This window comes from Nerophis ophidion, linkage group LG03, assembly GCF_033978795.1.
Source record: "Nerophis ophidion isolate RoL-2023_Sa linkage group LG03, RoL_Noph_v1.0, whole genome shotgun sequence".
Classification (NCBI taxonomy): Eukaryota; Metazoa; Chordata; class Actinopteri; order Syngnathiformes; family Syngnathidae; genus Nerophis; species Nerophis ophidion.
In genome coordinates this window covers 45,407,219-45,432,020 of record NC_084613.1, presented here as the reverse complement: position 1 = coordinate 45,432,020, position 24,802 = coordinate 45,407,219, and the positions used below count along the sequence as shown (strand labels likewise).

Genomic DNA, 24,802 nt, shown 5'->3' with positions numbered 1-24,802 from the left:
CACACACGCACACGCACGCACACGCACACACACACGCACACGCACGCACACACACACCAACTATGGCTGTAGTGCAAGTACCATTAAAAAAGATACTACAGTAAAATTAGAAGTTACTGATCTCCATCCATCCATCCATTTCCTACCGCTTATTCCCTTTTGGGGTCACGGGGGAAGTTACTGATCTGTTACTCATTATTTGATTTTGTTTTTTTTTCTGAATACTTACTCTTAGTCAAGTAATTATTTGGATGACTTGAGTACAATTTTTGCCAATTCTACTCACATTTTATGTGAACCACTACGCCAGGGATCCCTAATCTGACCCGCCAGCGTCCAAAATTCAGGCCGCAGATATATATATATATATATATATATGTATATGTATATATACAACCCGGCCCTTGGCCAAATTTTTTTTAACTCAAAGCGGGGCCCGAGTCAAAAAGTTTGGGGACCCCTGCACTACGCTATTAATAACTTAAGTCTCTTACTGTTGATTTTAAATTGCATTTTCAGGACCTATCAAGCAGCTCTTTTATTTTACTTATCAGCACAAATACCCACAACTTTTCTAAACGAACCAAAAGTCCCTGATAAACGGATGAAACAAACCAGTGTTGCTGATCAGTGGCACGCTTGTACAGTTCAGTGTGCAGTTCAACATGTGCCGAGAGGAAAGTGAATAACCTTGAACTGTATGAATAAACCCAGCACAGTGATTTTATTATAAGTCAGCCAGGCTTAGGTGTACACTGGGATGGATATCAGATAACAAAAAGGATTGGGTTGCCCCTAAAATGAGGGCTAGAAGGGAAGCAACTTATTATCCCAACATTTTCTGCAAACAATCATCTCCATTCCACTGGATAGAATCGACTTCACTCTGTCACTCTTTTCCATTCCCTTTCTTCTTTCATTTCATTGTTTCCATCAATGCTTTTTGGTCCTGAAGCTTCCGTTTTTCCCACACTCTCCCCTGTCACACTGGCCGACCACAAAAATGCAGGACAGAGGAGCGTGTTGGGGAAGGGGGGTCGACATTGGGGAGGGGAAGGTTGCTCTGGAATTCCACATGCAGTGGGTAAACACGGCAACTGCCAGGAAGACACACACACATACACACAGATACACACACTCCGGAGCAAACACGACACCTAGCCGGTTCCACTAACCTTCACTACAACCCCTGAGTTGCACCACTGCCCGTTTAACTCTTCGCTTGCCAGCCCAAGTCAGACGTATGAATGAAACACATCAGCAAATAGAGGACTTCCAGGCCAGTCTTTACAAAATGAGCACTATCCCATCAGTCTTCCACACGTACAAATAAATAAACAAGCATCGATAAAACATATACTGACTTTGGGATAGAGATCTTGTATACCTGCAACAAGCATTAAAATAATAGTCAGCTCAGATCATAAATTTTTGTCTTTGTTGTGTAATTTGGCCAATTCCTGTAGTAATAAAGTCATAAAGCAAGCTGGGGAACTAGCTGGCCGTTCAGCCCTGTTTCACTCTTTTCCTTTAATTTTCCCTTCTCTGCTCTTCAGCTTATCTCCAAACCAAACAGGATTTTCTAAATGGCGCTCCGAGCCTGGGCCCTTCCACTGAACCACGTAGTGTTTATGATTCAGGCAGAAATCAGGCCTGTGTGGAGGTTGTTTTCTGAAGAGGCAGATCCACCCGCAGCAAAAAGACATGGTGTACAGCACACATGGTGGAACTCTCATCATAATTAACCATGTTGTCTTGAAACTCAACAAAGCCATGCCAGAAGCAACATTAAGAATTGAACTAAAAGGCAACTCTTACTTGACAAATCGCTTTGTTGCTGGTTTCCTGAGCGGGCCATCTCGGGCCTCGCTGGGTGGCTTAGGGGCGAGAACGCAACTATCACAGGCCTGAATGTGACTGTGATGGGGTGGTCCAGGAAAGCTGGATGACTTTGTGGGAACCGTTGCGTGGGGATCGCTTTTTTCGTTTGACTGTTGATCCTGTGGGACAAAAAAAAGGACAACTTCTGTTTGATTTTGACTTTATCCTTCTAATTTATATACCACTTATGGGACAATATGTCGCACACACAAAGTACAAATCTCAAAGACAGACAACCAATTGCATTTCCCTATTTGGGACATTCAATGGTTCTGTACATAAGTGATAAGTGTGATTCCAATGAAAATGTATGGCCGTACAAGAAGCAAGACTAAATCCAAGGCAACCTTTTGGTAAACACTGCACATAAAAAAACTACTCCATTTGCCAGTGTATCATTACACTGAATCAAGTGCCTAAACAAAGAACCGGTGGTGGTGATTCAGTCTTGTCATGATATTGATACACTGTGGGCAGGGGCGTCGCCAGACATATTTCACTGGGGCACGTGCCCCAGTGTTGATCTGCAGTGCCCCAGTACAAATTTCAACAATAAAAAAAAACGCTTCAGAGTTTTAAGTCTACATAACATAGACAACAGCGCACATACTACTTAGTATGGTAATTGATTGCTACTGTATTCACTCCACTTAACAATGAGCACATGGCTAATTAATATGGTAATTTATTCACGTTTGGATCGAGACTTCAGTTGAGGGAGAGAGAGAGAGAGAAAGCGAGAGAGAGAGAGAGAGAGAGAGAGAGAGAGAAAGAGAGAGAGAGAATGCAAATCACTGCATGAGGTAGGTAACGTTAGCAAACAACAGTTTGTTAATTATATTATTTTGATTTTGATTTGACTCAAACTGTAACTCCTAGATGGATATCAGAAAGTTATTCGCCCGCAGCAGGAGAGATGCAGCGAGGAATGAGAGATGTAAGTGAAGTCCTAGCTAGCTAGGCAACATCATTGTCTTAAGTTGATGCTAAGTTAGCTAACGTTATTCCTTGTATCAAGACAAACATATTCATTTGCTGTACGAGCTGTCGGGGGAATTTCTAATGAACATGAAACATAATGTTGGTTATTGTTTAATGTTTATTGAATGGATCCCCATTAGCTGACGCCAAGGCAACTGCTAGTCTTCCTGGGGTCCATATAGGAGCATACAAAATTAAAATACAAAAAATACATGCATTACCCAACATACAATGGAAAAATACAACATAAGATAACATAGCTAGTTAAATTCACATCATGTGGATAGCTGCAATAGGTGTATCTTCAAAGCTGTCTTGAATGACAATTTACTTTGTGAGAGATTAATGTGTGATGGCAATATATTCCAGAATGAAACATCTATACATGACTGTATGTTTGAGGAGATTGGTCCTGGGAGCAGGAAGTGCCAAATAGCCATTGCTGGCATTTCAAGTGTCATGAATGTGTGTCTTAGTTGATTTAAAAAATAGTTTGTAAAAGTAATCTGGTGATTGATCCAACATGATAGTTCTAAAGAACATAAGGAGACTACAGTGCATCTTTTGTTCAACAGACAACCAGGACAGACGTGAATGCATAAATTAAATATTAGTGCGCGATGAACATTTAAGTACAGTCTAGCCGCTCTGTTTTGAACAAGTTGAAGTTTGTTCAGGTCAGACTTAGTTGTAGCAAACCATATTATAGAACAGTAATGAAGATGACAGAAAACCAAGGACTGTATAACTTGACCCATTGTTGAGGATGTCAAGAAGGTGGAGCACTTTCTGACCATGGCTAAACCTCTTCCCATTTTCATTAAAATACTAACGATATGATCGGACCATGACGGTTGACTGTCTAATAGCACACCAAGCAGTTTTGCTTTTTTGACCTGCACATAGTGTATCTGAAATAGGATGGAATGGAAATTAAATAATATAAAAGAACACAGATGTAGGGGTGCTTCTTTTTTTTTTACCTTTGTAGATGTTAAATTTGCAGATGATTACTGCAATAAATATTTCAAAAAGATTCATTGCTCTTCCTTTTTACTTCTACCAGTATCTGTTTAGAAGTCTGCAGTAAAAAAGTGCACAAGTAGACCAAATGCATTAGTTAATTTCAGGTGGTTAATCAAAGATCCATACAACATAATCTGATATGATTTCATTGTTTAAAGCACTATTTATGTTTTTTTTTATGATAAATTAGGTGCTAAAAATGTTTTTACTTGCACGCTTTGCACGCTCACATGAATTATTTGTGCCCCAGGTGTGCCCCAGTACAGTATTAGGTCTAGTGACGCCCCTGACTGTGGGTCTGATCTACTAAAGGTTTACGTGTATTAAAACACCTTCAAATTTGATAGCACACACGCAAACCTGAGCTACTACTTGTGTCCATACTTGCCAACCTTGAGACCTCCGATTTCGGGAGGTAGGGGGGCATGGTCGGGGGTGGGGCAAGGAGGGGGGGGCATGGTTGGAGGGTGTGGTTAAGAGGGGAGGAGTATATTTACAACTATAATTCACCAACTCTACTCAATGCGTTACAGGGTACCGGCGCGGCGAATGGAGGGCTTCCCTCGCAGATGGTGCCTCGAGCCCCAGGGCTGGTGTGCTGGGAGTGCGGCCAACCTGGGCATGTGCGCTGGGAGTTCTCCATGATGGAGGTGGGGCAGGTGCTACAGGTTTTCGGGCCTCCAGCACCCGCCCCCGATTCAGGGGAGACATACTGTGTCCCGGTAAGGGTACAAGGGAGTGTATACCAGGCAATGGTGGATCCGGGCTGAAAACAGTCCATGATCCACCAGAACTTGGTTCGACCCGGGGTATTGAGGCACGCAACACGGGGTAAAATTAGGTGTATTCATGGAGATATGCACGAGTACCCGATTGTGCCAGTGGAAATTCAATATAAAGGCCAAAAGCATAGTGTCAAGGTTGCCGCAAGCGCGCACCTTACGCACCCCAAAATTTTAGGAACAAATTGGCCTGGGTTTAACCAGCTAGTAACGCAATATGTGGGGATGCGTTCACGGGCTATAGGAGAGGGGAACATTCGCGCGACTCTCAATGGCGACGCAGTTTCATCCGGGACGGCCAAGCGGGAACCGGTGGGGGCTGTGCGGGAGGCCACCCCGGCCCTCCGATGGCAACCTACGGAGGATTTTCCCCTCGCGCAGTCCCGCGATGACACCTTGCGTGCGGCCTGGGACCAGGTGGATTTCATCGACGGTCAGCTGGTGCGCCCGGGGAAAGCGCGGCCACATAGGGTATGATAAAACACTTAATCGGGTCATGGTCCGATTCTATTGGCCAGGCCTCCGGGCAGATGCGCGCCGTTGGTGCGCGGCCTGTCCGGACTGCCAGCTGGTGAACCCGGCGACCATCCCGAAGGCCCCCTTGCGCCCAATTACCACTCATAGAGGTCCCGTTCGAAAGAATTGGGATGGACCTCATCGGACCATTGTCCCCGCGCACACGGGTATACCGCTTTGTGTTAGTCCTTGTGGATTACGCAACACGGTATCCCGAAGCAGTGCCTTTGCGCTCCATCTCTGCCAAGAGTGTGGCGCAAGCACTGTTCACGGTCATCTCCCGAGTCGGAATCCCGAAAGAGATTCTCACGGACCAGGGCACGTCCTTCATGTCACGCACGATAAAGGAACTATATGGTTTATCGGGAATCACGGCCATCCGCACCAGCGTTTATCATACCCAAACGGATGGGCTGGTGGAGCGATTAAATAAAGCGCTAAAAACTATGATCCGTAAGTTCATGCACGAGGACAAGCACAATTGGGATAAATGGTTGGAGCCCCTAATGTTTGCGATGCGGGAGGAACCCCAGACCTCCCGAGGTTTTACACCTTTCGAGTTATTATATGGCCGGAGGCCTCGCGGAGTGCTGGACGTCATTAAGGAAAGCTGGAAGGAAAGTCCAAGCTCCAGCAAAAACTAAATTAATTTTAATTGCAGCCACAAGTCGACAAGACGGCGGCGATCGCGGCCTGTCCACCCCCCAAGACGAAAAAAGAGGTGAGGCAGCTTTTGGGACTGGCGGGCTACTACCGCCGGTTCATTCCCCGGTTCGTGCACCTGACCAGCCCACTGACTGACCTCACCCAAAAGGGTGCCCCGGAGTTGGTCCAGTGGATGGAGCAGTGCCAGCGGGGGTTCGAGGAGGTAAAAACACCACTCTGCGAGGAGCCGGTACTGCACATGCCAAACTTTTGGGACTGGGGGCTGTGCTGACCCAGCAGGTGGGGGGCGTCGACCGCTCCATACTTTACATCAGCCGGAAGTTGTCAGACCGGGAGGCGAGGTACAGCACCGCAGAGAGGGAGTGTCTCGCCATCCGGTGGTCTGTCGGGGCCCTCCGCTATTACCTGTTGGGGCGGGCCTTCAGTCTCTGCTCGGACCACAAACCTCTGCAGTGGCTCCACCGAATGAAGGACGCCAATGCGCGGATTACCCGGTGGCACCTCACACTGCAACGCTACAACTTCCGGGTGGTCCACAGGCCGGGCGCGCGGATGGCCGTGGCCGACTTCCTCTCTCGTCCCGCTGTGGGGGGAGTGTGAGGGGAGTGTGAGGGGAGTGTGGGGGGGAGTTGGTGCGGGTGTCCGGCCTGAGTCTGGCGGGGGAGGCCTGTGGAGGGGCGTGGTCACGCGTTCCCTGCGGGCGGGGTGTGTGCAGGGCTGGCCATGGAGCAGCCAACAGGTGAGTGGATAATCTCAGCTGGAACGAGTTATCTAATCACCTGTTCCGGAGGGCCGGAGACCATGAGAGGGGCTTTTTGAGCCAGAAGAGGCAGAGAGGCTGGAAGCGACAAGAGGCCTGAAAACGCCGAGATTAGATTGCCGAAAGGCTAAGAGGAACTTTAAATAAAAACAAATCAGACTGCTAAAAGAGTAAAGATAAACTTTGAAAACGAATATAAACGAAATAAATAAAAACTCTCCTCGTAAAGCCCAACATCTCAGATATTGTGGTCACATTGCTCCACTGGAACACGGAGGGGAAGAAAAGGTCTTCCACAAGTCTATTACTGAGCGTTATGTTCACGGCATATTGAACTCCAGGAGTAGGTCTTACTGCCTTAAAGCACAGCAAAACACATCACAGCAAAAAATACCAAAGCGTTTATTGTCCAATGTGAGCGAACTGTGGTGACTGAATTTCCCTAAGGGATCAATAAAGTACTTTCTATTCTATTCTATTCTATTATAACTTGGAGTAAAGGGTGAAAGACAAGCCATATCCATTGTAACTCATGGTGCAAGGGATGCACTCTGAATCTATCAGGAAAACATTTAAAGGGGAACTCCGCTTTTTAGGGAATTTTGCCTATCGTTCACAATCACAATGAGAGACAGGAAGACAAAAGTTGTTTATTTTGCTTTCTAACATGTACAAATTGTCTATTTAGCTAGCAATGCAGCTATTGGAAGCAATCAACTCTAACTTTAAATCACTTTAAAAATGCATTCAAAAACCGTCAATACTTCATTTACACAGCTGTGGCGACATTGTTATAGTAAGAGCGAACGCTGAGGAACTCTTTTTCTAGCGTACTAATACATCGCCTTGCTATGGTGTTAGCCAGAAAATCTAACTAAGCTAGCTTCTACATCAACACAAAACGTGTTTGAGTTTGTAATGCACAACAATGCGCTACGACAATAACTTGAGCTGACTGGAAAACATGAACAATCATATTACAGTGTCTGTAAAGTATTAGCCCATATTTCATGTCTTGTTTGTACAGAGCTCAGCTAGCCAGAGAGCGTATGTACTGTAGTTGTACTAACGCGCATGGCGTGCTGCATGTAAAATAATCAATATTAAAGTGTGACTCACTCGATGGACAGTTGTATGTCTGGTCCAGCTGACCAGGGACATTTCCTGTTTATTTTGGGTAACCAATCCATTTATGACAAAATAGCTTGTCTCCACATTTATAGCGTGATCGCTTTCACCTCACTCTGCCGGCTTCTGTCTGCTCCAACATCTCAGCCTCTTCTTTGTGCTCACTTCTATAAGCAGCATTTCATCCTCCGTATATTTTGATTAAAAAAAAAGGTTGTGAATCCTCATTTGTTCAAAAATAGTTGTCCTCATTTTTTTTTTTACCAAATCCTCCATGATTATAACACACACGCGTGTTTGATTCCAGAAGTAGGACATGTTTGTTGCCAGAACAATGGACGTGCGGTGCTATGGAAACAGAAATCAATGTGTGGGAGAAGTCAGTCCCGGAAATGATAAATAAGGTCAAAATAAGGTAAATATTGGCCAGATTATATATTGTTATGAACGTGTCTATATAATATATAGACTTGCAGTGTGTATATAAAACGTTGTTGGAGGGTTTTGAAGTTGTTTTAGAGGCCTTTAAAATCTACAACGGTGACTCCTATGAGCCGCAACTTTCAAGCATTTTTAAAATTCTAAAAAAAAATAAAAAAATAAAAAAATAAAACGTTTTCTTGTCTCTCATAATGATTGTGAACAATTCCAAAAGAAATTGGAATTCCCCTTTAACATCGGCTACCAACCGGAATAGTGAAGTGAAATGAAATGATTGATTGATTGAAACTTTTATTAGTAGATTGCACGGTTCAGTATATTCCGTACAATTGACCACTAAATGGTAACACCCGAATAAGTTTTTCAACTTGTTTAAGTCGGGGTCCACGTTAATCAATTCATGGTTGAAATTAATACAATCAGCATAATACAGTCATCACACAAGTTAATCATCTGAGTATATACATTGAATTATTTACATTATTTACAATCCAGGGGGTAGGATGAGGAGCTTTAGTTGATATCAGTACTTCAGTCATCAACAATTGCATCAAAAGAGAAATGGACATTGAAAAAGTGTAGGTGTTACTTAGTAGGATATGTACAGCGAGCAGAGAACATAATGAGTTCAGATAGCATAAGATCAAGTATATACATTACAAATACATTTGATTATTTACATTAGGTTATTTACAATCTGGGCAGATGGGATGTGAATGGAGGAGGGTATTAGTAAAGGGTTGAAGTTGCCTGGAGGTGTTGTTTTAGAGCGGTTTTGAAGGAGGAGAGAGAGGCACTTACTTCTACACCTGTTGTGAGTGCATTCCACATTGATGTGGCATAGAAAGAGAATGAGTAAAGACCTTTGTTAGATCGGAACCTTGGTTTAACGTGGTTTGTGGAGCTCCCCCTGGTGTTGTGGTTATGGCGGTCATTTATGTTATGGAAGTAGTTTGACATGTACTTCGGTATCAGGGAGGTGTAGCGGATTTTATGTACTAGGCTCAGTGCAAGTTGTTTTACTCTGTCCTCCACCCTGAGCCAGCCCACTTTGGAGAAGTGGGTAGGAGTGAGATATGATCTGGGGTGGAGGTCGAAAAGTAACCGGACTAGCTTGTTCTGGGATGTTTGAAGTCTAGATTTGAGGGTTTTGGAGGTGCTGGGGTACCAGGAGGTGCAAGCATAATCGAAAAAGGGTTGAATAAGATTTCCCGCTAGAATCTTCAAGGTGCTTTTGTTGACCAGAGAGGAGATTCTGTAGAGGAATCTCGTTCTTTGGTTGACCTTTTTGATCACCTTGGTTGCCATTTTATCACAGGAAAGATTAGCCTCTAGAATGGAACCTAGGTAGGTGATCTCATCTTTCCTGGTGATAACAATGTCACCCACTTTTATAGTGAAGTCCCTGACTTTCTTAAGGTTGATGTAGGACCCAAACAGAATGGATTCCGTTTTACCTAAGTGTATGGATAGCTTGTTGTCAGCAAGCCAGGTGCAAATATTAAGGAGTTCAGCACAAAGGATTTGTTCCACCTGTGACTTGTCCTTGCCGGATACCAGCAGGGCCGGAACATTGTACAGTAAATGATGTTTTATCATGTTTGTTGGCTCTAATGAAGTCTGCAGTGAGGATTAATTAGTGATGTTTTCGAAGAACGTTGCGATGTATTTGTAAAATTAAAATGAGCAAAATAAGTAAATATTACATCTTTTCATGAACATGCCTTTTACTAAACTACATATGATAAATGATAAATGGGTTGTACTTGTATAGTGCTTTTCTACCTCCAAGGTACTCAAAGCGCTTTGACACTACTTCCACATTTACCCATTCACACACTGATGGAGGGAGCTGCCATGCAAGGCGCTAACCAGCACCCATCAGGAGCAAGGGTGAAGTGTCTTGCTCAGGACACAACGGACGTGACGAGGTTGGTACTTGGTGGGGATTGAACCAGGGACCCTCGAGTTGCGCACGGCCACTCTTCCACTGCGCCACGCCATCCCTATATATCCTTAGAGCATGTACAAAATCATATAAGACCTTGATTGAGATGTTTGGATGTCTCTTTTTAGGCAGAATAGAGCGACTCCCATAGGCTGCCTTCTGAGTGAACTTTTGATCGCATTTATTTACTAGTTAGAATGCATTTTTTAAAAACATATGTGCTTGTCTTATATAAAAAATGTGAATGATTGGCAAAAATCTCCCCAAAAATGCAGTTCCGCTTTAAGGTTGTTGTTGCTGTTATTAGTATGTTATTAAATAGAAACTTAATCCATGTTTTTTTGATATACAGTACCAGACAGCGCTTAGTATTGTGTCCAAAAGTGAAAAACTTCCACTAAACATGGACTTTTGTCGAGACTACAATCCATTATTCATATGTTCATGGTTGTTTATGGAAATAATTGGTTTATTTTAAGAATGTTTCCATTTACGAACACGTAAATCGAGGTTCCACCTTAATAACTAGTGAACAAGTGTCGTTAGTTTATAGCTTCAGTATGGAAGGGCAGCTAAGAGAAAATAAAAAATGGTTCTGTGAGTCAACTAAGGGGGAAATGCAGGGTGGAGTGATAATTTTTGTAAGCTCATTACAATGAGTGATGCAACTGATGTTAAGTTCAAAATGACAAGTCGTCCTTAATGAAAACAAGCTTCTATTTTTATTGGAATTGGCTGCACTATAAAGCAGATTCCTCACATTATTTGTTTGCTTATAAAAGAGACACTCAAAGGCTTGGGTGGATTTGGAAAACAGTTTTCTGTGACATATTATCTTAGAGCTGTAGTTCAGTCCATCCTTGCAGCCATTCTGGTGCAAGTGTTGCATGCATTCCTTCGGCATCTCATGTGTATGCTATTTTCTCTACAGCTTCATATGGTTATCTAAGACGCTGGCTGATGGTCTTCCAGCTTCACAGTGCAATCGTTCAAAGGGCCGCCATTGGTGCCGATGATATCTGATGTAATTTCTGTGCTGATAAATAAGAACTTGAGTTCCAGGTTGCATGGCCTATGGCTGCACTTCAGCTTGAGCTAGGCCAGGAAGGGCACCTTTGTTTGGCTGCCAGGTGGCCTGGGGCCAAGCCCACGGAGGAGCCGCACAGTCTGCACCCAATAAGTGAAACGTGGAAGAGAGAGCCCGGAACAGCCTCCTTGACTATTTCTCCCTCCCGGAAAGCCTACAAATATGGACGGACACTCACTCTTCCAATGAGAGAGCCAGGAAGGTGTGCTTAAGGAGCCACAAGCCAAATTGTAAAAAAAAAACACACTCACAGAGAAATAAAATGCAATGAAGTCATCTAATCAATGAGTGGGTCTTGCAGAATCATTCTGGTCAGCCTCAAAAAGCACAATGGGTTTAACAGGCTGTGAAGAAGTTGTCAGTACAGGCTGTCAGGAAGAAGCAGGTGGGCGGAATGAACAGGAAACAATGGCAAGGATTTTAGAAAGGGTTGTCAAATGTGGTGACGAAACTCCCGTAACCAGTCACCCTTTCTGTAACCTCAGTTTTTAAGTGACCAGACGGCCATTTGATGGTTTCATAAGATATTCCTGGGGCCGTTTTACCCAGAGGAAGGCGGGTAATCCTGTAGAGAAGAATGTAAGCCAATGACTTTTAAGAAAAGGATGAGAAAGTGAAGGAAAGTGACCACATAAAGTGCCCTGTGTGAAGCTGTTGCACCAATCCAAGACAAATGTCACCTAAATTGTATGAATTAAGGCCCAGCTATAAAGATGAAAAAACAATGAGCAACAGCAATGCTGAGAACTGCTTGGAAAAAAGTGCCTGCTTCCAGTCATTCCACACTGTAAGCTGTCCCATGGCACCCTCCCGTCTCCACTTCTCTCCATCTTCGTGTTGACTCCACAGAATCCACTGGAAAATGAATAAATACACTCCTCCTTGGGATCGTCTTTCAGAGCAACTGTGCAAAAACATGGCAGCGAGGACTATGTGTTTTTTCCCAAAGAGCAAAATTGTCTGTAAACTTCAAATTGTTGAGGGCCAGTCATACATCAGAGAAAACGACATTAGCGTTTAAATGGGGACACAACATTTGCCATGAACAAACTCTTAAAAGAACCTCTCACAGGCAGCATGCGTTGATTACTTCAAATATAAGCTTGGCTGAGTAGCCTTGTCAAACAATGCAGTCTTGAGTGAGGAGTCATGTTTGGCTCTCCAGGAATGAGCTTCTGTCAAGCAGGATGTTCCCACTGAAAGACCAAGTGGTTTGGAAGGAGATTCTCCAAATAGCTTTTGAAATTCTAACATGAAAGCTTCCTCTTCATGTGGGCGCTTTTTGGACAACCGTATGCTTAGGTAAGGTAATATTTTTTTAGACATGGGGGAAACATAACTCAACAGTTCACTGACAAGTCACTGGGTTTTCATCTGCGCCATTCAGAGGTTTATGTTTGACATGAAGCTTTGGCATTTTGTTTTTTAATGGTGAGTAATCCGAATGTAGGTAAACACTTTCAAGAGCATCCCTCTCTAGTGGTTTCTTGAAGTAGTCGATCCTACTTTCTTATTAACTGTGGAATATTGAATGTCTGTTGTGACGAGACCACTTCTATGCAAAATGGCCTTATGGCAGTAATATGTGTCCCCAGAGTCGTATGATGACCACCAAACGCTCGCTTTATGTGTTCCGGGTTTTAATGAAAAAAAAAACCTCCTCATGGACATACGCACATAACTCGATGATCCCACCCCATGTATAAGCCCACTACTTCACAGAGGTTAGTTTTGTAAAAGGGCAGGCTTTGCTACACGTCTTAAAACTAGAAAAGAACTCTGACAGTGCAGACCTTCGCCAGACCACAAAAAAAATCCTGAATGTAGATCGCCATCTGAATCAGACCCTAAATTTAATGTTTTATTTATTATTCCATTTCTGACGTTTCCTTAGTAAAGTGGTTCTTAACCTTGTTGGAGGCACCGAACCCCACCAGTTTCATATGCGCATTCACCAAACCTTTCTTTAGTGAAAAATAAAATGTTTTTTTTTTTCAAATTCAAGACAAAGTTGTATGTTTTTGGTAACACTTTAGTATAGGGGAACATATTCTAAGTAACAAATACTTAATTTAGAGTTATTTGGACACTAGGGGAACATATTCTAAGTAATAGAATATTCTAAGTAATAGAATATGTCAGTTATTTGGTTAGGGTTAGGGTCAGGGTTAGAAGGTTAGGGTTATAATAAGGCCATGCCGAATAAGGCATTAATTAGTACTTAATGACTAGTTAAGAACCAATATGTTACTAATTTGCATGTTAATAAGCAACTAATTAATGGTGAATATGTTCCCCATACTAAAGTGTTAACATATTTTTTTTACTGGTGCACAAAATCATCACCTTGAATGAACATCACCTTGTTCAAACAACAAAACTAAAACAGTGCATAAACTCACAACAAAATACACACCTGCAAATCAGTCAGCTGTTGCCGTATCTGTAATATGGGAGAAGTTTGTATTTACACGAAGAGTCGGGTGTGTTTTGATCTCCGCCGAACTCACCAGACCCCTAGGGTTCGATCGAACCCTGGTTAAGAACCACTGCCTTAGTAGGTATGCATGTCTGCCCATAACTTCATAAGCTACCGTATTTCCTTGAATTGCAGCAGGGGCACTAATTAATTTAAAACCTCTTCTCATTCCTGTGCTTACCAAAGGCATACAGTAAAAGTAAGCATGCGCTAATTATTTTAAAACCTCTTTTCACTCCGGCACTTACCAAAGGCATGAAGTAAAAATTTTAGTGCGATGTAAGCTTGGACCTTAAATACTACTGAATAGCTCTTAATCTTCTTCCATTTATGCGATTTCAAATTACTGGTATTGAAATCTGCCTCCTCCATTTTGAAAATGATGACAGGGGAAGTGTCACTCGTGACGTCACGAGTTTGACCAGGCGGTAATACTAAGCATGCGCTAACTATTTTGCAAAGCGAGTTTGACCCGGCAGTAATTCAAGGCAGGCGCATACTATATGCCCTGCGGCAATGCAAGCAAATACGGAATCCTTCGCAGAAAATAAGAAACCCAAAACACAGAAACACAGAAATTGAGGCTCTTAAACTAAACGTAAGGTGTCATAGTAGAAATTATCCGAATCATCCCCAAAATCTAATTAGATCTTTCTTGTCCAATTTCACACATTTTCCTGAAAGTTTTATGAAAATTCATCAATAGCTTTTTGAGTTTTTTTACTAATTAACTAACAGACAGGCAAACCAACAGAAATAACTACATAGCTTGGTCAATTATCCTGCAGGGGGAAAAGCACTTTTTCGGGAAGTTTGCCTATGGTTCAAAATCACTATGAGAGACAAGAAGACAAAAAGTTTTTGTATTTTTCTCTTTTCTAACATATACAAATCGGTTTGTTCTAGGTGGCTAGCAATGCAGCTAATGGGAGCAATCGATCCTACCTCTAAATCAGTTTACTGGTTGAATCACACGAGGAAGGCCCGCCCTATTATTTGAAAAGTGGCACGTGTGCACAAACACAGTTCATTAGCAATGTTCCTAATAAGTTCTTAAAAGTAGTTTGAAACAGTCAAATTCCAGAATCATGCAACTGTTGGGCAACATGTTTGTTATTGTTGTATAATAGTTGTTATTCTGGGACCTATGATAGTTAGAAAAAATGTTCAAAACAGTATGTAACATTTACAGTACCTGATGCCTGCTGTGGTTCTGGTTCAATATTTTTTGCTGCTGAAGTCTCTGTTTTTGCAGTTGATGGACAGCAAACTGAAGCTGGTAGCTCCCTCCAGGGGCCTGCCACCGCTGCTCTGGATTCGCCGACCTCATGTAAGGAAAGTCACTGCCACTCTGCTTGTCACAGGAAGCCTCTCCATCCTTCATTTTCCTATGACTTGGACAGCAGGGATGTCACACAACATAGCTTGTGTTTGCTGGATTTGTGTGGGCTTTCATACAAAAATGTTTTGTTAGTTTATTAATCTTATGACCAAACATAATATGCCTTATAACAATGACCACCATACAATGACAGTTAAAACCATGGTAAAATATTAAATTTTTAGTGCGCCATGTTTGTAGTATGTTGTTGCAAGACTCCCGATGGAGTCAATTGCTGCATGAAGCTTCATGATGCTGGAAAATGTACTTTGGGCCCGAGTATCTGTATTGATTTTTTTTTTCTTTAGGAAAGATATATGATCATTTGGGTTTGCAGTCTTCATTTTAGACATAATTTGGAGATATAATTTTGTAATATATGAGTTAACATTCAGTATGAGTTCTCGAAATTATTTTTTTTTTGCATCCATAATTAATTTAGAGGTATTTAATAAACAGCATTTAAAAAAAGGGTCGAATTTAGTGTGTGTACTTGCTTGCATTGCAAAAATACAGTATGTCCCACATAATTTTCCCCACATGGGTAACTGCTATAACATATTTATACACTGATACGGTGAACATAAAAAAACTGCTCATATCAGGCCCAGACTGTCAGAGAGATTAGGCTTAAGTGTACAAATCAGAGTGAAAGTTGATGGCAAAGCTTGTGGCAGCCATAGAAAATACCAGTCATTTGCTTCACTACTCCCAGAACTTCACGTTCCATTCACATCACAAAGCCACAAACTGGAAAGAAAAGCATTTGATGAGCGACACAAGTTTGTAACTGGATTATCTGTTATTAGAACTAAGCCGTTCTTTTCTTTTCTTTTTTCTTTGACCACTGTTAGAGAAAAGAGGAGACTGGCCTTATCCTCAACATACTTAAATTGAATCCATTGCTCCCTCATGACCGAAAGATTCCAGGAGAAATGGAACTAATTTAAGGAAATGTCTGTATTTCAGTTTCATTTCTTCTGAGGAACCTGGTAAGTCATGCTATGTGAATGCATGATGCCAAAAAAAGAATATGGCGTTTAACACAGTGGACTGGATTGATTGACCATAATATACTGTTACTGTAGCCAAGTGTTTTTTTCTAATGGTTGATGGGATGGAGTACGGTACTTCTATCCTGTGTCCCAGTTCAAAAAACAACGTACATAAAGGCATCCTTTGATAAGTTTAGTGACGAAGAACTTGACTGACTCTGATCGCAAACACTTTAAACCTCTGACTTCACAAATGCTCTTAGAGATTAGAGGTCCGCAGTTATATGTATCCATAGGTAATATCTTTTTTTTCTCAGGCGGCATTGTAAGGGCCAGTAAGTAAAAACAGAATGAAAACTACAATAATGGTACATCATCAGGAGATAATGAAGTATTCAACTTTATTAGGGAAGAAGATATCTGAACACCTACCTACTGATTTTTTTTTTTTTTATTTCAATGAAGTGTATATTTTAAAAAATCAAGGAAATAATGATTGGGATGATTATTTGTTACGGTGTCACATGCTGGTTGTTGGCATGACCCCAAAAGGCGAAGAAGGCAGGCAACGTGCGAGTAAAAGGCCCTCTTATTAGGGACGCCAATGAGGGAAAACCAGCGTGACTATGGCAGGAGATTGTGGATGAGCAAGAACAAGGCAAGGCAAGACAACACACAAAAGGGGGCCTAGAACAAACCACTACAAACTAGCGTCACAAGGAAGGCAACACTGCTAGAGGAACCCTCCTGATTAGTGATTGTTTAGTGCCTGTTGTCAGGAGTTACGTTAACTAATGTACACAGGGACACACTGGCTGGCCTCCTGTACACTAACCCCCCTAAAACGGTCACGGCAGTAATCTAAGCCGCTTGGTTCAGTCCCTATATTTTCTGTTCTGCTGTTCGCTGGCATGAGAGACGAGTGTGCTAGCTACGGAGCTAAAATCCTGGGCTATCAACCTTATAGCCAGCACTGCTCTGGAGGTTGTCAGGGAGTGAGGTCTACTAACATACACATGGCCCAGCCACAATGGCTGGCCTCCATTACATAGGGACAGGGGAGCCGCTTAATCACTAATCAAGAGCAGGTGTAGAAATGTTTGCCCTCAAGCCGGAGGTAAAGTGGCTGAGAATGAGGGCAGATAGGAAGTGGAACAAAAAATAAGAACGCTGGACAGGTAACATTACCAAAAACACAGAAACATGAAATATAAATCCTACCTGTATCCGCACTCATAGGATCATGGTTGCAGAGGAAATTGAATCAACTAAAAAATGTGAAATGTTGTAACCGCGTCAATTTGTGGAAATGAATTTGTCCAACCCTTGCAACTGCACACTTTGGCCAATCTTTGTCATTTTTTAAATCAAATTTGTCCCTGAGCAGTGTTCTAACAGGACTGCAACAATAATGTATACGTGATGACCAATGCACTATAAAACTACCTGAGCTAAGCAGTCCATGTTGATTCCTCCTTTTACCAAGACATTTTGGACATATCCGTTTCACTCAGTAAAATTATGTATATGCTGATTTAAAGAAAGCAACTTGATTACCACATGTTACCCATTATCATTGCTTCCACTTGGGATTGGACCCAGGACGTTCTGAATGTATAACAGATATGACCACAACTACACTGTAGTCAACATGATGTGGGTCCTTGAAATACATAAAAAGTCAAAGGTGCAACATATATGTTGCAGCATACAGTGTGTGTGATGAGATCCATAATTAAATTCACTTTCGGATATTCTATTTACAATGTCCACATATCCGAATACTTTAAATGTTTTGGCTAAAACCTATGCCTACTCCCTCACGGTAACACATAATTCACAATAATGGTGCAACATCAAACAACTACAGATAAGCAGTTAATAAGCCAATTTCCACCACAGGAACTTTCCTATTTACCTTGGTAAATAAAGTTCTCCCTGTGTTTCAACCAAAAACTACTAGATTCGGTAACCATAACGGGGGTGAGCTGTGCGGTCGAACACTGATTGGGTGAACACAGTTGGGGGCGTTCCTAAAACGTATTTTTCAAATACAGGACCGCCATTTACAAAATGCTAGACGACTTATTTATTTCTCATATTTTGTGTATTTCTATTACAACAAACTTGACAATGAAGAGAAAGAAGAACTAAAGGAACTTTCGACTTGCAGGAACTTTTATGGGGCATCTTTATATTGAAGAACGCTGATCAAGATTCAAGATTGTTTATTGTCATATGCACAGTTAAACAGACAGTTTGCCGTATAATGAAAATCTTACTTTGCTAGTCCACCCTTCAACAAGTCACATGGTACTTATCTAAAAATAAAAATAAAAATGTATATACAAGGCAAAGTAGGTACATAACATTATTGCACACTCTGATTGACAGTCAACAGTACAAATATGGAGGTGACCTTGGGTCACAGCAACAGTTAAAATTGTCTTTAGTGATCACAGGCGAAAAGTGTCTACAGTGATGGTTCACAGTTCGGGGGTGGTCAAGGTACCTGTCTTTTGTTCAAAAATACAAAGTAAAAAATGGGGGGGTAGGGGGGAGCTAGCATTCACAAGTTAGCATTCACAAGCTTGATGGCCTGTGGGTAGAAACTGTTTGTCAGTCTCATAGTCCTGTATTTCAGGCTCCTGTATCCTCTGCCTGATGGTGAAGTGAAGTGAATTATATTTATATAGTGCTTTTTCTCTAGTGACTCAAAGCGCTTTACATAGTGAAACCCAAATATCTAAGTTACATTTAAACCAGTGTGGGTGGCACTGGGAGCAGGTTGGTAAAGTGTCTTGCCCAAGGACACAACGGCAGTGACTAAGATGGCGGAAGCGGAGATCGAACCTGCAACCCTCAAATTGCTGGCACGGCCGCACTACCAACCGAGCTATACCGCCCCTTGGTAGGAGGCTGAAGAGACTGTGCTGGGGGTGTGTACTGTCCTTTATGATGTTGTGTGCTCTCCTGGTGGCCCTGGTAGAGTACATGTCCTGTAGTGAGGGGAAGGCTGCTCCTGATATGTACTGAGCAGTTTTAAATCACTCGCTGGAGTGCCTTCCTGTCATTGGCAGTACAGTTTCCATACCAGACCATGATTGAGCAAGTAAGGACACTCTCAACCGTACTTCTATAGAAGTTGCTGAGAATTTTGGGTGGCATACCAAATTTTCTCAGCCTTCTTAGGAAGTACAGTCGCTGCTGAGCTTTCTTTATTGTTTGTTGGGTGTTGTGATCCCAGGTGAGGTCTTGATTCAGGTCCTGAGGAATTTAAAGGTTTTCACCCAGTCCACCTTTGTCCCCCCTGTGTACAAAGGTGTACTGTGCACTCCTTCTCCGTGGGTCAATAATCATCTCCTTGGTCTTGTCTGTGTTCAAGGAGAGATTATTATCCTGACACCAGGCCACCAGTTCCGCTACCTCCCTTCTGTACGCTGCCACAGCTCCCCAGGTGATCAGTCCGACGACCGTAGCATCATCTGCAAACTTGATGATACTGGTGTTGTTTTGGGAGGCCACACAGTCGTGTGTGAAGAGTGTGTACAGTAGGGGGCTCAGCACGCAGCCTTGGGAGGTCCCTATGCTTAGAACCTTAGTGCCTGATGTCTGGTTGCCGATTCTGACTGACTGGGGCCGGTTTGTGAGAAAGTTCACGACCTAGTCAGAGAGAGTCGGTGTCAGACCAACAGTGAGGAGTTTAGCAGTGAGTTTTTGTGGAATGACCGTGTTAAAAGCAGAGCTGTAGTCGACGAATAATAGCCTGGCATAAGTGTCCTTGCCCTCTGAGTGGGTGAAGGTGGTGTGGATGACGGTGTTGACTGCATCCTCAGCGGACCGGTTCTGCCGGTAGGCAAACTGTAGAGGGTCCAGTGTGTCTGGGATGGTCTTCTTGATGTGTGACATGACTATCCTCTCGAATCACTTCATCACTATTGGGGTGAGTGCAACAGGGCGATAGTCATTCAGACAGGTCACAGTATTTTTGTTTGGCAGGGGCACGATGGTGGTGGTCTTGAAGCAGGTGGGCACAACAGCTTGTGTTAGTGACAAGTTGTATATGTCAGCAAGTACGTCAGCCACCTCTGATGAACACACCCTGAGGGCCTGGCCAGGGATGTCATCTGGGCCGGCTGCCTTCCGTGGGTTTGTTCTCTTCAGAACTCTACGTACCTCTGCTGTTGTCACAGTGAGTGGTGGGTCCTGCGTGCGCTCCGTGGTCAGAACCCTTCTCTGTTGGTTGGTGTTGAAGACCTCGAAGCGGGCGTAGAACTCATTCAGTTCAACTGGCAGAGATCGTTGGCTGTTTGTGACCCCCCTGCTCCCCTGCTTGTAGTCTGTGATGTGTTGCAGGCCTTGCCCCATGTGCCGGGAATCTGTGGTGGAGTAGAATCCCTCCAGCTTTTGTCTGTATTGTCCCTTGGCCTCGCTGATGGATTCACGCAGGTCATATCTGGCCTTCTTGTAGTCCTCAGCGTTGCCTGAGACAAATGCAGTGGAGCGGGCATGTAGCTTGGACCGAACATTACAGTTAATCCAGGGCTTTTGGTTTGGGTATATCTTGTATTGTTTTGTGGGAACAATGTTTTCCACACATGTGCTGATGTAGCCAGTTACACTGGAAGCATATTCTTCTATGTCCACAGTACCATTATCCCTCTGAGCAACAGTTTTGAACATGTCCTCATCTGTACTCCCAAAGTAGTCCTGAAGCACTAGTTCAGTGTCTTCATTCCACACTTGTACAGTATTTTTCACTGGCGGGGCTTGCTTGAGGTGCTGTCTGTACGCTGAATATAGAAAAGCTGAGATGTGGTCTGGGTACAGCCTTGTAGGCTCCCCTTACGTTGCAGTATACTTGATCCAGAGAGTTTTTTTCTCTCGTAGGAAAGTTCACATATTGATGGTATTTCGGGATGACACTCTTTAGGTTGTGGCAGTTAAAATCCCCAGCTACCCTGAACGCAGCATCGGGGTGCGCGGCCTCTTGTTTACTGATGACGTCATGCAGCAACTTCAGCGCTGTTGTGGAGTCCGCCCGTGGCGGGATGTACATAGACAGTATAAACACTGTACTGAACTCCCCTGGCAGGTAAAAAGGTCGGCATTTCACCATCAAAAACTCAATGCTGTCCGAGCAGTGTCTTTCAACCACTTGTACGTCCGTGCACCAGCGGTTACTCACGTAAACACAGACGCCGCCGCCGCCTCTCGCCTTTCTTGAAGCCTTTGTCCGGTCTCCACGGTAGACTGAGTGCGTTCCTAGCTGGATAGCAGAGTCTGGGATGCTCGGAAGCCAGGTTTCCATGAAAATAAGAGCACCGCATTCCCTCAGTTCACGCTGGGATGTAATCCTGGTTCTCAGCTCATCCAGCTTGTTGTCGAGCGAGCGCACGTTAGCTGGCAGCAGGCTAGGTAGTGGTGGTCGTGTAGCTCTAGCCTTTAGCCTAGCATGTAGCCCCGCTCGATTGCCTCGCCGCCTTGTTGTTTTGTGGTTAGCTGGCTCTCGTCGTAGAAGAAAGTTGAAGTCCGTCAGACTATAAGTGAGCTCATGGTGAGCTTTTCCGATGTCCAGAAGTGCATCTCTGTTATATCTCGCTGTTGCATGCAAAAACTTTGTATTTCGGATGCAAATTAGTACTAAAATAAATAAAAAACGTATATGTTGTCGGGAGGACGACGCAAAGACGTCAGCCACGGGGGGCGCCAGCTTGTCCAGTGGAACTATCTTGCAGTGTTCTTACAGAGATTTACAAAGTGTTAAGATGGACTCAAAGCAATCATTACGTTTCCATGCACTAAATCAGTCTGATTTTGGAAATAGTTGTTGTTGTTTTTTGGTATTTTCACACTTACATGTGAAGTACAAGTGTTCCTGCACACACTCACATGCGACTATTGGTCATACGCCATGTGCCTCCATACACTGTGGGGCGCTTATTTGATTTAAGCGCGAATAACTGACTTACTTTTCTGGTTGACCTGTGACGTCACACTAGGATTTGCGGATACTTACAACTTGTTTTAAAGATTACAACAAATATTAAGTCTCTAAAGGATATGCTGATGTTAAATAACAGACAGCTTCAAAAAATTATCTTGGATTGCGCTACGTACATAACTTTACTACCAAGAATGTATCGAGTCGGATGCAAAGGAATGTGGCGTAAGAGTTTTTCGAAGGGATTTTTGGATGAAAATAATGGAAAAAAAAACTTTCAAATGTCTCAAAGTTAATTCTAAAGGCTCTGTGGATTGATGGAAGGAGTTTTAAATTCCAAGGAAAAGACCGCTCAACTGATTTCCAGAGAAAGGTTGCTATTGTTCTGGACTATCTTGCCCGTTGTGCGAAAAGTTAATCAGTTGGATTGCACAAATGCACATGAAGAGGATTGTGTACACTTTATCATTTGCTTTTAATAAACCTGCTTCAATATCTTTCATCTTATTGGGATTTTGTTCGGGAGTCCAAGTTAAGCCGGCATTCTACATTTCCTCAGCTCCCTTCTTAAATAAATCTCTGTTTCTTTTTTTCTACCATTGATGCACTGCTTTTTTACTCCTCTTCATTGCAATTGTTGCTGTATTTATTGTAGGAGGTCTGCTTCCGGGTTTTATCCCGTGCGTTTAGACTGGCGCATGCTCGATACGAAGGGTCCTCTCTGGCAGAACAGAGATCTGGTTTCTAATCGCATAAATCAGGTGTGCAAGTCCAACTTTTCAAAAACCAAACGAGATGGGATTAGGGTGTTTCTATGGGTTGTAGGAAGTAAATTTACTGCCAAACTATTTGAAAAATCGAACTAATTTAGTGGATGGACACGTACTGACTGACCTCAGCAGCTTATTATTCTGAGACTTTGTTGGACAAATGTGAAATAAAGGAGGCAGTACACGAGTGGATCCATCCATCCATCCATCCATCCATTTTCTACTGCTTGTCCCTTTAGTGGTCGCGGGGGGTGCTGGAGCCTATCTCATTTGCATTCGGGCAGAAGCCTGCGTACACCCTGGACAAGTCGCCACCTCATCGCAGGGCCAACAAAGATAGACGGACTACACTCACATACTAGGGCACATTTTTAGGCCAATCAACCTATCCTCAGGTGCATGTCTTTGGAGGTGGGAGGAAGCCGTACTACCCGGAGGGAACCCACACAGTCACGGGGAGAACATATCGTATCATATCGTTACATCCCCACTGTATTGTAACACAACTCAATACAACTTAAATAGTCTTGATTGCAAAGCAGTTGCGGGGGAAAAGTGTTCAAGGAAGACATAAAACTGCTACGGGAAAATACCTACAAAACAAGAAAAGCCACCAAAATAGGAGCGCAAGACAAGAACTAAAACACTACACACAGGAGAACACCCAAAAAATTCAAAATAAGTTACGGCGTGATGTGACAGGTCGTGACAGTACACCTACTTAGAGACAAGAGCTATAGTGATGCATGGTTGGTTATGGTTTGAATTCATATCCAACAATTGCGATAACGACTTTTTATTGTCAATAACGGCTTCTTAGTTAATTTTTTTAATGTTTTCTGCTGGTGGTGTGCCTTAGAATTTTTTCAATGAAAAAAATGTGCCTTGGCTCAGAGAAAGTTGAAAAACACTGATCTACACCACGGTAGTGCAGGATTAAGACCGCTTATTCTACCACTACTTTTGTAGTACACCATGGGCGAGCTTGTCCACTTTCACTAAAATTAAATTAAAAACACCTGTCAAAATTAACATTTTCTATATTGATATTAATAAAAATAAATATAACAGATAACATCTTATTTTATGTATTGTGCTTTTCTAGACATTCAAAGCGTTTTACAGTGAGACGGACCAAAAATTCATTCACACGGCGATGGTGGTAAGCTAGATTTGTACCCATACTTACCCGAGGGTAGATTGATGCAAACGTGGCTGCCAATTTGCGCCAACAGCCTCTCCAACTAACACCAAACATTCATCATATTCATATACCAGGGTGGCAGGCACTGGGAGCATGGTAGGTCAAGTGTTTTGCTCAAGAACACAGCAGCAGTGACCAAGATGGCAGAAGCTGGATTCGAACCAGGAACCCTCATGTTTATGGACACCTCACCTCTAGATCACCTCTGCTATGCCGCCCCGGCAAGTAAAGCCAACCTTATGACCACTACGCTATGGAACTACCACACACAAGGAGTCTATATTGATACTTCATTATATCAAGACATTTCCGACAATTCTGTTCAGAGAGATTGAGACATATCTGCTGATTTCAAGAAACCTACTTGACAACCACTGGTTTCATTGAGGATTGAAACCAGAACCTTATGCGTGTAAAGCAGATGTGATGACCACCTCACTATGCAGCAAAAACATAAATTCTTGTAGTACATAAAAACTTTTGGGCTGACAGACTGTGTTGAAGCATACAGTATGTAAGTATTTAATGGGTTCCCTATTTCTTTTACCAAATATATTATATTACTTTCTGATAGTTTGATAATATTTTTCTATTTGTTTGTTGCAGTACTTGTTATACATAAAGTGGTAACTCCCTCACAGTAACAAAGAGGATCAATTCCCAATTAAGGTGCAACATCACGAGACGCTGGAATATTCCATTATCAGAAAAAAAAGCATCAAAATTTAATCTGCTGATTTCAAGGAAGCAGTTTTACCATTATGCATAAAACCCCAACCATAGCTTGGTGCAATATCAGTAGCTACTGGAGTA

The 24,802-nt window shown here is 42.8% G+C and overlaps 2 protein-coding genes across 8 annotated transcripts in view; one reads left to right on the top strand and one right to left on the bottom strand.

Moving 5' to 3' along the window:
- ttll5 (tubulin tyrosine ligase-like family, member 5) overlaps positions 1–24,802 on the bottom strand; it is a 154,129-nt gene that overhangs the window by 22,256 nt on the left and 107,071 nt on the right. For 2 of the 4 annotated variants that reach the window (XM_061895366.1, XM_061895364.1), the window contains exons 28-29: positions 14,891–15,089; positions 1,819–2,000 (exon numbers count right to left, since the gene is read on the bottom strand). In XM_061895366.1, coding sequence (XP_061751350.1) covers positions 1,819–2,000; positions 14,891–15,089 — 381 coding nt within the window. The remainder of the gene's footprint in view (positions 1–1,818; positions 2,001–14,890; positions 15,090–24,802) is intronic. The other 2 variants (XM_061895367.1, XM_061895368.1) reach the window with 2 other exon arrangements.
- tgfb3 (transforming growth factor, beta 3) overlaps positions 1–24,802 on the top strand; it is a 114,588-nt gene that overhangs the window by 60,769 nt on the left and 29,017 nt on the right. Inside the window, exon 7 of one of the 4 annotated variants that reach the window (XM_061895374.1) lies at positions 14,951–15,096. The exons of 2 other annotated variants lie outside the window; for them this stretch is intronic. In XM_061895374.1, the coding sequence (XP_061751358.1) occupies positions 14,951–14,954 (4 nt within the window). In that variant the 3' untranslated portion in view covers positions 14,955–15,096. Of the gene's footprint in view, positions 1–5,847; positions 5,927–14,950; positions 15,097–24,802 lie in introns of those variants that run through there. One more of the 4 variants, XM_061895373.1, reaches the window with a different exon arrangement.